Source organism: Homarus americanus, unplaced genomic scaffold, assembly GCF_018991925.1.
Source record: "Homarus americanus isolate GMGI-L3 unplaced genomic scaffold, GMGI_Hamer_2.0 scaffold2539, whole genome shotgun sequence".
In the NCBI taxonomy this organism is placed as follows: domain Eukaryota; kingdom Metazoa; phylum Arthropoda; class Malacostraca; order Decapoda; family Nephropidae; genus Homarus; species Homarus americanus.
In genome coordinates, this window is record NW_024725489.1 from 8,552,907 (window position 1) to 8,565,605 (window position 12,699).

The following is a 12,699-nucleotide window of genomic DNA, read 5'->3' on the forward strand; positions in this document are numbered from 1 at the left end:
TTAGCTCACACAGTCAGACTGAGGCTGCCTTGCCATATGGCAGCCTCGGGGCAATGTTGCCACATAACACGCAGTGTTGCCACGTGATGATATATATAAATGCTACTCGGCACAGTAGCTTATATACAGGGTTGCTACTCGGCACAGTAGCTTATATACATAACCTACACCTATAGGCACGTCCGTCCCCTTATGTGGTCACGCCACGACTGAATGTGTACAGGAGCCCCGGGAGTGATTCGCTTGACCCCAAGTTCACTTTTAGCACAGTTAAGCATCCCGAGTCACTTATGGTGTGGGGTTGCTTCTCGCACTTTGGAACTGGTGATCTTGTTGTGCTACCTAGGAACCTGATGATGAATCAATTTAACTACTGATATATGTCATGGCTGATATGTTCTAGTTGGTATGTTGTAACTGGTATGTTTTGGCTGGTATGTTCTCGTTGGTATGTTGTAACTGGTATGTTCTGAATGGCATGTTCTGGCTGGTATCTTCTGGTTGGTATGTTGTAACAGGTATGTTCTCACTGGCATGTTCTGGCTGGTATCTTCTGGCTGGTATCTTCTGGCCGGTATGTTCTGGCTGGTCTGTTCTGGCTGGTATGTTCTGGCTGGTATGTTCTAACTGGTATGTTCTGGCTGGTATCTTCTGGCTGGTATGTTCTGACTGGTATATTCCGGCTGGTATTTTCTGACTGGTATGTTCTGGCTGGTATGTTCTGACTGCATGTTCTGCTGGTGTTCTGGCTGGTATGTTCTGGCTGGCATGTTCTGTCTGGTATGTTCTGACTGGGATGTTCTGACTGGTATGTTCCGTCTTGTATGTTCTGACTGGTATGTTCTGGCTGGTATTTTCTGACTGGTATGTTCTGGCTGGTATGTTCTGTCTGGCACGTTCTGGCTGGTAGGTTCTGGCTTGTATGTTCTGGCTGGTAAGTTCCGACTGGTATGTTCTAGCTGGTATGTTCTGGCTGGTATGTTCTGGCTGGTATTTTCTGACTGGTATGTTCTGGCTGGTATGTTCTGACCGGTATGTTCTGGTTGTATGTTCGGTTGCAAGTTCTGTCATTTAACCCTCCACCAGCACTACGAACCACGCCATCTATTGTCTTGATCTACCCCTTCCTGAAACCGCCATCTACGGACAGACCACAATCCTTGACTGCGTCTCAGATTACCACTCGGGGTTTCCCTTCCTCTATATCCTGGTTGTTATGTCACTTCCTCCAGTCTTCTTTGTGGGCTCCAATTCAAGGAGAGAACTTGGCTCTGGGAAATGACCACAGGAATCTCATCCTCAGCCTCTGGTGCAGTGACTACCTACCGTCTTCTACAATACTCAGCCTTACTCATCCAGCCATCTCAGCTCTACTTGCAAGTATTTGCTCATCTTGTATTGCCTCCCCCGTCCACTTGCTTCCACAAAATTGTTTATGTTGTATTTAATATCATATATACTGTTGGCAATGTTTTAGGTTAAGGTTTGGTTAAGGGTAATTTATAAGCTGAATATTTTTGTTGAGATTCATGGTGCTATTATACACAACTGACTCTATCCATCTACCTTTTATAGTCCAATTGTCTTTGTTTTTTTTTTTTTTGTTACTGTTGGGATCTGGGTAGGCGATCCTTCTATTACAATCTAACTCATGGCAGCCAGCCGACCGTGGGACCAGGAACCCTAAGTACCACTCCTTCCTCCTTGTAACTCCTTGTTAATTATTCCTCCAGTCACTTCTGTTTACAATTACTTTACGGTGGTTTTTAAGTTTCCTTCATATGCAATGCATATATTGGTATTACCGTGCAATAAAGAGTGACGAGCGTGAATATTAGGTTCAAGTGTCGCAAAACACTGACTTATTTATTACCGCGTGGCAGTCGTGTAGTAAGTCTTATCGAGTGCGAGGAAAAGTCGGATCTGTTCATGCCGACCTGCCTCTATCAAAGTAGGCTGCTTCCGTAGTCACTAGTTTAGGGTGAAGTGATATCTTGGGGATGCCCGCTCTACCATGACCCCCATATTCATAAGCCCTCAAATTATTGGTATTCCTCATTATCTCATTCAGGATCCAATCATACCATTTATCAGGGTTGTTAATCCGGATCTTTACCTTGGCCGTATTTTGCTTCTTCCCCTTTCAAGTATATCGGGGTTGTTAATCCGGATCTTTATATTAATGCGTAATACGCCCTTCCTGTATATCAAGTTTGTTAATCGGGATCTTTATATTCTTGCCATGTCCACCCTACCCCTTTCAAGTCTCTAACTCTATCTAAGGATCTTCTCGAGCAGCAATCATAAGTGTTTTCCCTAGGTACTGCTTGGTTGAGTTTTCGGGACTTTCTGGTTATCCTGCAATGATATTTTTCTGCGGTTGTCATAATCTTATCTTTGGACCCATTAGTTAATTTATCCTCATGCACCTTAACAATAGCCACCTCAGGTTTTGATCTCCAGGATTTTATTGAAAATCCTTCCGTAGCTAAGTACGTGTTGTATCCTGAAGAAGAATGGAAAGAAATAACCCAACTATTATATCCCATTTTTCACAGCAACTGACTAAGGGAAATGTTAAAAAATCATGTGATTGAAGTGTTGTGGTTGGCAGTTCAACAAGAAGTTTTAAAGAATCCGCTGTTGACAGATTATAACCCATGTCAGAAACTTCAACCACTATCACCACCCTCCCCTCACTCCAGAGAGGGGATTGCCTCGGGTCTGGCTAGCCCTCAGAAGAAACACAACGAATAGGCAGCTTAGAACTAGAACGACTACTTTGGTTCGAGTTCAAATCAAAATGAAAGAACTCAGAGTTTGGAACATGAGTTTAGGTGAGGCCAAGTTGGGCAGGAGGAAAAGGATTAGAACAGAATAAAGTTGGAGCATGAGGAAATGATGGAACAGGCCAGGATTAGACAGGAGGTTGAATTCTGGAAAGAACTACAGGTAAGAGATAGAATGCTTAACATCGGAGTTTAAATCAAAAGAAGTGGCATTAAGAAGGCTTCAGCTGCTTTTCAACCTGCACCTTCTTCCCTTTAATTTCCCCAGGTTTGATGAATCCGATGGATAGGTCATTAGGACTTTGAAAATAATAAGGAAAAGAATGGTGGCCAAAAAACCGTGGGTGTCAGTGTTTAGTTCCTAGAATTATATGGTAGGCTGTGAGAGTTTATAACTGTTTAGACCAGACTGGTGACTATGATGGCAACAAAAGATATCCTCACACTCTTGTACTATCACGCCAGGTGGATATACAGCAAGTATCATCATCTAACAAAACCATTTTTACACCTTTGTTGAGTTTGCTCAAGAAAAAGCAGGTTTTTTAAGAAGTGGTTAGGGCTGGGGAAGCCTCATTTCAGGATTTGGTAAACATTGTCTGGAGGTGGAAGAGCAAGTCACCATTTCACATCTTGAAAGCATGTGGAGGAGCGTGGAGAGGTTAATTTTGGGGCATGCTGCTGGGCTGGCTGATGCATACGCTTTGTTGGTGGGTCACTGGGCAGTAGGAACGTGGTACTTCCCGACATGTTAGGTCCTCCTCACAGTGATAACCTTAGCCTTTGGGGCGTGGGTGGTGGGTCTGAAGGTCCCTACTCCCCCGATGCAACCAGCTTACTTGTTCTTACCGCAAAAACCCAGGCCACTTTGCTCCGAGTTGTAAACTACCCAAAAGTGTCGAATTGTAAAAGTAGTTCTGGTCCCCAAATCCAAACCAATAGCAACCACCAATATTGGAAGGCCCATCGAGGATCTCTTCTCTTCATTTCACTATGAGGGAAAAATTTCAATCATAGGGGTCTCGTTCTTTTCCTATTCATATACTACGTGATACAGGGCTAATCTATCTGCCTCCTGTTTAACGTCATTCCTGATATATCCGCATTTTACCTAATGAGAGTGTTCTAATTTCAGATCTCGCGTCCCATTCTTCCCTATCCTTTGCTTCAAAATTTTTCCTCAACCTCCCTTGATTACTGGAAGTGTGAAATAACAGCCAAATAGGAAAAGACCCCATGCCTGTGTGCATTTCAATTTATTATTGGGTAATGACTTGGTAGGAAAATCTGAGTAGTTCCCTAACATAAAGACAGTCGACTCTCCTTACCTGTCAACTCCACCACTGACCTTAAAAGAAACTATTCTGTCACTTACCATCTTGTGCTGTCTGGTCACAGAAATTGGCATGCAGTGAGCCTCTTTATCTCACGACCACCTCCAATATCTTACACTACCCACAGAAGATCTGTACAATAAGATATTAGTAGGATAGGCTCATTACAGCCCAACAATCTGATCCACTCCTTTTGTTTCAAACAGGTGATGAAAAGACCCCAGTGTGGACCATTGGCCACATCTTCGGCTTTACCACCACGTCCCAAGGTTTAGCGGAACGGTTCCATCAGCTTTCAAATCAATGCTAACTAAACTATACTCCTCTCAACTATATAGTCCATACTCTGATCACCGAAAGATTCACAACTTGTTCACATTAATCTCTGGCGACTTTACCATTTCGGAGCAGAAGTCAGAGGAAGACATCTGAGGCTATAAACCAACCTGTGCTGCATACGGTTTTGTCGGGGGCGGAGCCGGAGACAGATGACATGGACCTGTTGGAGAATTTAGACTTCCCTCTACCTAAAGAAACCCTGCTAACAGTCACATACTCAACAACTTGAGATGAGTATTTTCTGTTGGAATCCATCTCAAGCAAAAAAGATCTCACTGATTTATTATCAACATTTCCTAAAGTCGTCCAAAGCCTCCCGAGGGTTTTTAATATATTTAAACACCAAATATTAAGCTAATCTCCAGATGATGTACACAATACAGTAGGCAATCAGCCTATCGACTAAATCCACAAAAAAAGAGATTTATGAAAAAAGGAGGTAGATTTTTTTGTTAAAACACTTAACTAGCTGAGCCTAAATACCTCCCCTAAGGGCTTCACCTTGCCTTCTCATTCCCAAAACCCGATATGGCCTTTTCGTTTCTGTACCGATTATCGTAAGTGAGCCCAGGTCACTGTCTCGGACTTTACTACCCTTTACCTTTGATTAAAAGATATAATGAACCCAGCATAGAGGCTGTGCCCAATTTTATCAGTACGTGGACCTATTGAAAGGATATTATCAAGTGGGACTACGGATGAGGCAAAATAATCTCGGCATTTATAACTCCATTTGTTCTTTTTCAATATTTGGTTATGGCGTTTGGCTTTCTAATACTCCGGCCATTCAGAGAGGGCCATCAACTTCTGCTATTCAGGACCTAGGTGGGGACGTTCACTTACCACCTGGATGACCTGGTGGTGATGTCGGACAGCTGGGACAGAAACATCTGGTGCATTTGGAATACTGTTTGCTGCGACTGCAGGGGCTGGATTCACCATAAACCTGGCTAAATCTGCTTTTAGCAGACCTCAATGTTTTACCTGGGACATATCGTTGGGCATGGTGATGGTGAGACCAAGGACGCAAACGTTAGAGCCATCTTGTCCTTCCCCACTCGAGACGAGGAAAGACTCATGCTTTCTGGGATATTTGAAAATACTACCGTCGGTTCTGCAGCCTTCTCCAGCGTGGCGGACCCCTCACAGACCTTACCGGTTCTGGTCCCTTACATCTGGAGACCAGAAGTGCGACCAGTCTTTCCACCGCCTCAAAGCCTTCCTTGCGCCAAGCCTGTAGTCCACCCCCTGACTACACCTCGCCCTTCCATCCTGCCGTCGTGGCGCTAGTGAGTAGCCGGGAGTGGGGGCTGTGCTCCTACAACCCGACCCAACCACTGATGTCCTTCACCCTGTGGCACCATTACTCCGCCAAGTTGAAAAAACATCAGATCAACTTCTCGACCATAGAGAAGAGGCCCTGGCTCTGGTGTTGGCAATAAAAGTTTGAATGTTGCACTCCAGTCTTGCACAGCAACCCTAGTGTTACTAAAACCACCGCCCACTCCCGTTCATTCAGAAGCCAACAAGACCTCCAACAGCGAATCCTCCTTCGACTCTCCTCACACCCAGCCCTATAATCTACAAGTCCGGCACATAAGGGGGTGGACAACCTGATTCTGACTCCTTATCCGAGCTCAGTGAAATCACAGCCTGGGTGATCACCTCCTTGGCGCCCTTCAGAGGTCTTTGGAGGTGTGTTCAAACCCCTCCACCTTTTCTGAACCACGCCATCTATCCTTGATCTACACCTTTTTACAACAACACTGTCTAGGACAGGAACTTACAGTATGAGCTCGTCTTACCTCCGGGGTTTCCCTTCTCCATATCCTGGTTGTTGAGTCACTTCCTCCAAGTCTTCTTTGTGAGCTCCAATTCGAGGAGAGAGCACTTGGCTCTGGGAAGTGACCACAGGATCATCTATCCTCTAAACCTACGGTGCAGTGACTACCTACCGTCTTCTACAATACTCAGCTTTACTCGTCAGCCATCTCAGCTCCTCACTTAAGTATTTGTATCTTGTATTGCCTCCCCCACGTCCACTTGCTTCAAAATTGTTTATGTTGTATTAATATGTATATACTGTTAATGTTTAGGTTAAGTTTGGTTAAGGGTAATTTATAAGCTGAATATTTTGTTTAGGGATTTATGGTACTTTATTATACACAACGAAAACTCGCATCCTTTGTCTACCCTTTTATAGTCCGATTGTCTTTGTTTTTTTTTGTTGTTACCTGTTGGGATCTGGGTAGACGTATAACTATATTCTAAATCCCCAAACTCAAACACAAAGTCTGACTGGCATGTTCTGGGCTGGTATGTTCTGGGCTGGTATGTTCTGCTGGTATGTTCTGACTGGTATGTTCTGGCTGGTATTTTCTTGACTGGTATGTTCGGTGGCTGGTATGTTCTGGACTGGTATGTTCTGCTGGTATGTTCTGACAGGTATGCCCTTGGCTGGTATGTTCTCGGGCTGGTAAGTGTTCTGAATTTGCATAATTTGGCTTTGCATGTTCTGGACTGGTAGTGTCTTGGCTGGGTATGTTCTGGCTGGCTTGACTGCATGCCTGGCTGGTATGTTCTGACTGGTATGTTCTGGCTGGTGTTCTGGCTGGTATGTTCTGACTGGTATATTCCGGCTGGTATGTTGTGACTGGTATATTCTGGCTGGTATGCTCTGACTGGTATGTTCTGGCTTGTATGTTTTGACTGGTATGTTCTGACTGGTATGTTCTGGCTGGTATGTTTTGACTGGTATGTTCTGGCTGGTATGTTCTGACTGGTATGTTCTGCCTGGTATTTTCTGCCCTGTATATTCTGGCTGGTATGTTCTGACTGGTATGGTTTGGCTGGTATGTTCTGGATGGTATATACTGTTTGGTATATTCAGACTGTTATGTCTACCTGGTATGTTTTGACTCGTATGTTCTTCTTGGTATGTTCTGACTGGTATGTTCTACCTGGTATGTTCTGCCTGGTATGTTCTAGCTGGTATGTTCTAACTCCAACACCTCTATTGTTCTGTGTTATCCACTCCTGACTTAATCTAAGGACAGCATCCTATTACCTGTACAGTACTACTGTTAATAGAAGGTCATGCATTGAGCCATTCCCTTTCATACCTTCAGCTACTGGTGTTGTTAGTGTGGGATACACTCGTCAGTTGCATAATCATCCTATATGTCCTAATACATACACACAAATCTATCCTTAACTGTCTGGCTGGTATTAGAGAAGGGCGCCCCGTTAGACTTGTTTAATATGTCTTATAATGGAGGTTGTATCCCTCTTAAGTGGAAGAAAGCAGTAATTGTACCAACACAAAAGAACACTGGAGATTTTCGTTCCATATCTTTGATCTTTTGTTTTAGTAAAATGATGGAAGGAATAGTATTGAACAGGTTGTTGCATAAAGTGGAAAATCTCTTGGCGCCCAATTTACATGGGTTTATGAAAGAGAGAAGTACTGCAGACTATGTTGTAAAGTGTTTGAATAACTCCAAGGCTACATGCAGGACTTTTGTAGATTTAAAAAGGGCCTTTGATAGGCCAAATAAAGAAGTCATACTTGAGAAACTAATTAACTTAGGGGTTTCTGAGAAATTGCTGAAATGGATTGTGGATTACTGGAGTATTAGAATGACTAGAGTATAGTTTCAGGGTTGGTACTCAGAAGAAAGAGGGGTGTAGTTGGAGACTCCACAGGGAGGTGTACTTAGCCCCACTCTTTTTAACATGTTGATGAACATAATGGCTCTCTACGAATTTCCTGGAGACACACAAATTGTGCTATATGCTGACGACAGTCTTTTACAGTGTAAAGGCTTTAGATGCATTGATTACACTTTGTTGTAAAATGGGCCTTGTAATTAACGATAGAAAAACTAAAAATTAGGTCAGAAATTATGAACATGGGGATCTATTTTTGAATGGATTAAGGCTAGAAAAAGTTGATGTTTACAAATAACTTGGGATGTACCAGTAGCTAAAACAACTATCTGTGCATACTTTGTGAGAAACAATATGAGACCATGGACGATAAATTTTTGTACATGAGGGTTGTCACTAGTCAAATGTAAAATTTCGGAGCGTATCGACCCCCACCTGCACAGACAGTTGCTTTAGCTACTGTACATTGGGAATAAGTCCAACAGTAAAGTACGTGAGATGCAATGCTTCGAGAATGCATGTAAAGGACGTTTAAGACCTTTAAGAGCTTTGGCATGGAAAGGGAAATGGTTTGTATCAATACTATAAGTTCAGCTCCCATCCTTATAATGTATAGTAAGAAACTTATTCAAAAACTTGAAGTGATACAAAACGTGGCCATGAATCGTTTAAGGTTGTCAACGGAACACTAGAATTGAAATGATGAGAATGGAGTTAGATCTACCAAGTATAGAACATAGACTAAAGGAACTTGCTGCAGCCGATACTCTTAGGACCATTAGGAGAGGAGGAGATAATAGGTTGTTCCGTACAATAATGTGCTTAAATGAAAGAACAGATCTTGGCAATGTGTCCAAGTATGTATATCTACCGTATAAAATTATGATGGAGTAGGGAGTAAATAAATATTGCATTTCATTACAAACTTATATAAGGTTTAGACCATGGCAGGAAGGATGCATTTCAGTAGATATTTTACAACTCGAGGGGCAAAAATGAAGATTTGCATCCCAGTTATTTACGAAATGTCTTTTTAGAGAAAATAAATAGTTTTACCAGGCGAAACTCTGTACATATATATTTTGTAATGGATTAGTATTAAGTAACGGTCAAGGGGGATGCTGTGTTTTTATAAGGGAATGTTTTATCAATGAGTGTTATGCAGATGAAACAGTTTGTAAAAGAATTAGTAACAACACCTCATCCACGTTGGCTGAACTACACCCAGTTTGTGAAGGGCTTCAGGTTGTTATAAAGAAACATATTTTTGTTGATAGTAAAAGTGCATTGGAAGCCTTGCAGAGTAAAAATCCATGTAATTTTCGTATTGTTAATATCTGTAAACGACTGGTCATTTACAGAAATGGCTGACAAATTGGCCCAAAAAGCTGCAGAAAAGATGTATATAGATATTGTTGGCAATGTAAGTATTAGAACGATAAAGAGGGAAATGAAAAGAAAAAGAGAGGAATGGGAAAAAGCAAGAAGAGAAGTGATTGCCATATGTGGTGAGAGTTTTCAGCATTAGTTGTATGTTTTACAGAACACCAATGTAACTTACAGAACTAACTTACCATCTGCTGATAATGGTATATTGAGACTAAGATTGGGATACAAATATTACTGGCAGATAAGTGGAGGGGAGGGTCAACCTTGTCAACTGTGTCATCTTAGGGATGCACATACACTAGAACATAATGTATTAGGATGTGAAAAAATCCAGCCATACAGGAACAGTGAGATCACTACATTAAGGAAACAAGTTTGTTGGATGATTAATAATGGACGATGATTGGTATATTTTCTCTATCCTGTTGTGTCTAGTGAGGAACCTTCCTTTCTTAATTCGTGTTTCAATGAGTGTGTTTTCTAATTCTGTGTCTGTGTATGTATATTTTATCTTGCCTTGCCTTACAGTATTTCTGCCAGGGTGACGGTGGTGGTGCCATAGTTCCCGTTTTTGTTTTTTTTTAGGGGTGCTGAATTTAGCGGTGTGTTCTGTTTTTGGGGAGAATTCGTCATCGTCCTCTATCGTTTCTTCCTTGCTTGCTGGCTGGGGGTGTATGTCGGGGGTAGCCTATGACTGGGTCGATTGTTCTTCGTTTGCGGTGCTCTCTGGTTTGTATATCATGTTGAATATTTCGGAAGAGAGCACATCATTTGTCCGGTAGGTTGTTGGCGGCGAACATGTTCCTTGCTGTCTTGGCAAAACATCCCGGTCTGGCTCTGTTCATGAGGTGGGCAGGAACAATAAAGGTCATTATATTTATGGGAAGGTGACTTTAAAGTTGGAGTATCATAGGTTGTTGAGAAGGGGGTGGGGGAGCTTTTTCGAGGACCTTTGTTTTCCATTCGGTTAATTTTGTTACCGCTGAGTACGTCCACTTTTGTTGTTCCCGTGTCTTTTCTCTTTCCCTCTTCTTCTTTTGGTTAATTAATGCTTTTCTTGTGGGATATCGAGCAGCTAGTGTTCTGCGCTCTCCTTCGCAGTTTAAGCATTTAAGGGTTTCCTTGTTCTTGCATTCCTTAAGGTGTACCCCTTGTTTCCGGTTTCTGAGCTGTACGTTGTGTCTTTGTTAGGGCTGTCTGTAACCGTGTGAGGGTATTGGTAACAGTTCCAGCATGGAGTAAGGGAGAAGAATTCTTCCTGTTCACCTGGCTGCTTCTAACGTGGTAGTAGTAAAAGCAAAGTCCTTTATGGAAGATCTCTGGACCATGGATATTTCTTGAAACCTTATTTAAAGCACGCATGGCAGTCTGGATAGCTTGACCACTTCCTCCATTTTGACCCATTGGTTCCTTTGTTCGTTGTCTGATGCTAACTGCTGTTCGAATTTTTCCTAGGAGATCGCCCTATCCATTCGTTTGGCTGCTATCGATATCTGTGCTCGGAGTTGTGGAGAGACAGCAACTTCATACTTTGCGGACCTGAGTTTTTTGGTGGTGTCGCTTGGCAGGAGTACATCGACATCCTTCTCGGTAAGGCACAGGACGATGAAGGAGTCCTTGGTGGTGATAAGGTTGGTTAGGTACCTTCATGCCAAAGAAGACGAGGCAGACAGGCCACGGCTGCGTAAAATGAAGCAAGCAAATACAGGCAACTTACCTATTCCAGGAGAGTAACCTATCGCAGGAATTACTGCACCCCCACCGCCACTTGTTGGTCGAGTGGTTCCCATGACTCTCTCCCGGAAGCCCCGTCAGAGGAACCTACTTCCTTAGTGTTAGAGATTGCTCACTTATAGACGTGAACAGTTGTGTATCTATTTAGGGTGGGAGGATTCAGGGTTGCGACACCCTTTCTAGGTGGACCAGCACGATTACGGTTACCCAGGAAGGCTCGGCCGATGGATGGGTAAATAGATAAGTAATTACCATTGCAATAAACATAATTGCAAACTAGACATAATCCTGACAGCTCTCTCCTCTTGTTCAACCTTATTACTGTACAACCCATGTTGTACTGCTCCCCCATTATACTTATGTTTTTCAATTCCACTGTAATTTATGTATATATAAAAAAAACTAAGCTAAAAAAAAATTATAAAAATATTGAAGTGATAACCGTGGTAACATTATGAGATGTTCTTATTACCACCATGCTATTGTACTATTACAGATGATACTAAATGTTACATAATACTTCCTTGAGATAAATGTATAGTATACATCAGGTGCCTAAAAGAGAGCTCAGGTTTTCAACTGGATCAGCCATGTTAATATTGTTATTATCATCCACTCTGTATCTGTGTTTTTCTGGCTAAATAAACTGTTTCAATTCAACTCAACTCAATTCAATGCTTCTACCCCCCTTTGTGTTAATTATCTCCTATGAGGGAAGTGCACAACTACAGGGGAGACTTAAGAACGAATACACCTCTAGGGTGCAGGTCCCAAATCCGCTACAGTAAACCGTTACAGACCACCCAATCTGGGCCGCCTCTGTTCAGGAGATACCCCTTGAGTAGTGAGGGCGACACAGAATGGGCGTTGTCTGAAACAAGATTCCCAAATGGTTAGGTGGTAGTAAGTGGCGTCAGGTGATGGAACAAAGGGTGGCTGGCTTTGGCGTTGAATGGTCTCAGTCATAGAGAGAGGGTCCTATCACGGTGAAGGCGTAAGTTGATTAAATTAATCACAGGGTTAATATATAGACCCCCAATCTTGATAGCGTCAATGAGCGACTTATCTGGGATGAAATGCGCAGGGCTTCCATACACAACAAAGTCTGTATAGTAGGCGACTTTAACCTTGGCCAAATAGATTGGACTGTCCTTACGGGTAACTCAGAATCAGAGGATTTTCTCGAGACGATCCAGGACTGTTTCCTAAGTCAACATATAACCGAACCTACCCGGGGTAATAATATACTGGATTTAGTTCTGTCGAACAGAGAAAACCTCATTAGCAATGTCGAGGTAGGGAACGAACTTGCAAACAGCGGTCACAAAGAAATTCGATTCCAGTTAGATTTTCAGGGCAGACGTAAGGAAAATTCCACTAAGGTACCAGATTTCAAAAGGGCAAACTTTGACAGTTTAAAGAGGCAGCTGAGAGAGGGGGTGTCA

At 42.6% G+C, this 12,699-nt stretch overlaps 1 protein-coding gene across 1 annotated transcript; it reads right to left on the bottom strand.

The window, feature by feature from the left end:
* Positions 1-399: 399 nt before the first annotated feature.
* Positions 400-1,071, bottom strand: LOC121865131. Its single transcript, XM_042364456.1, has one exon. The coding sequence runs from the start codon at positions 1,069-1,071 to the stop codon at positions 400-402; it is 672 nt and encodes a 223-aa protein (XP_042220390.1).
* Between the last annotated feature and the right edge of the window lie 11,628 nt (positions 1,072-12,699).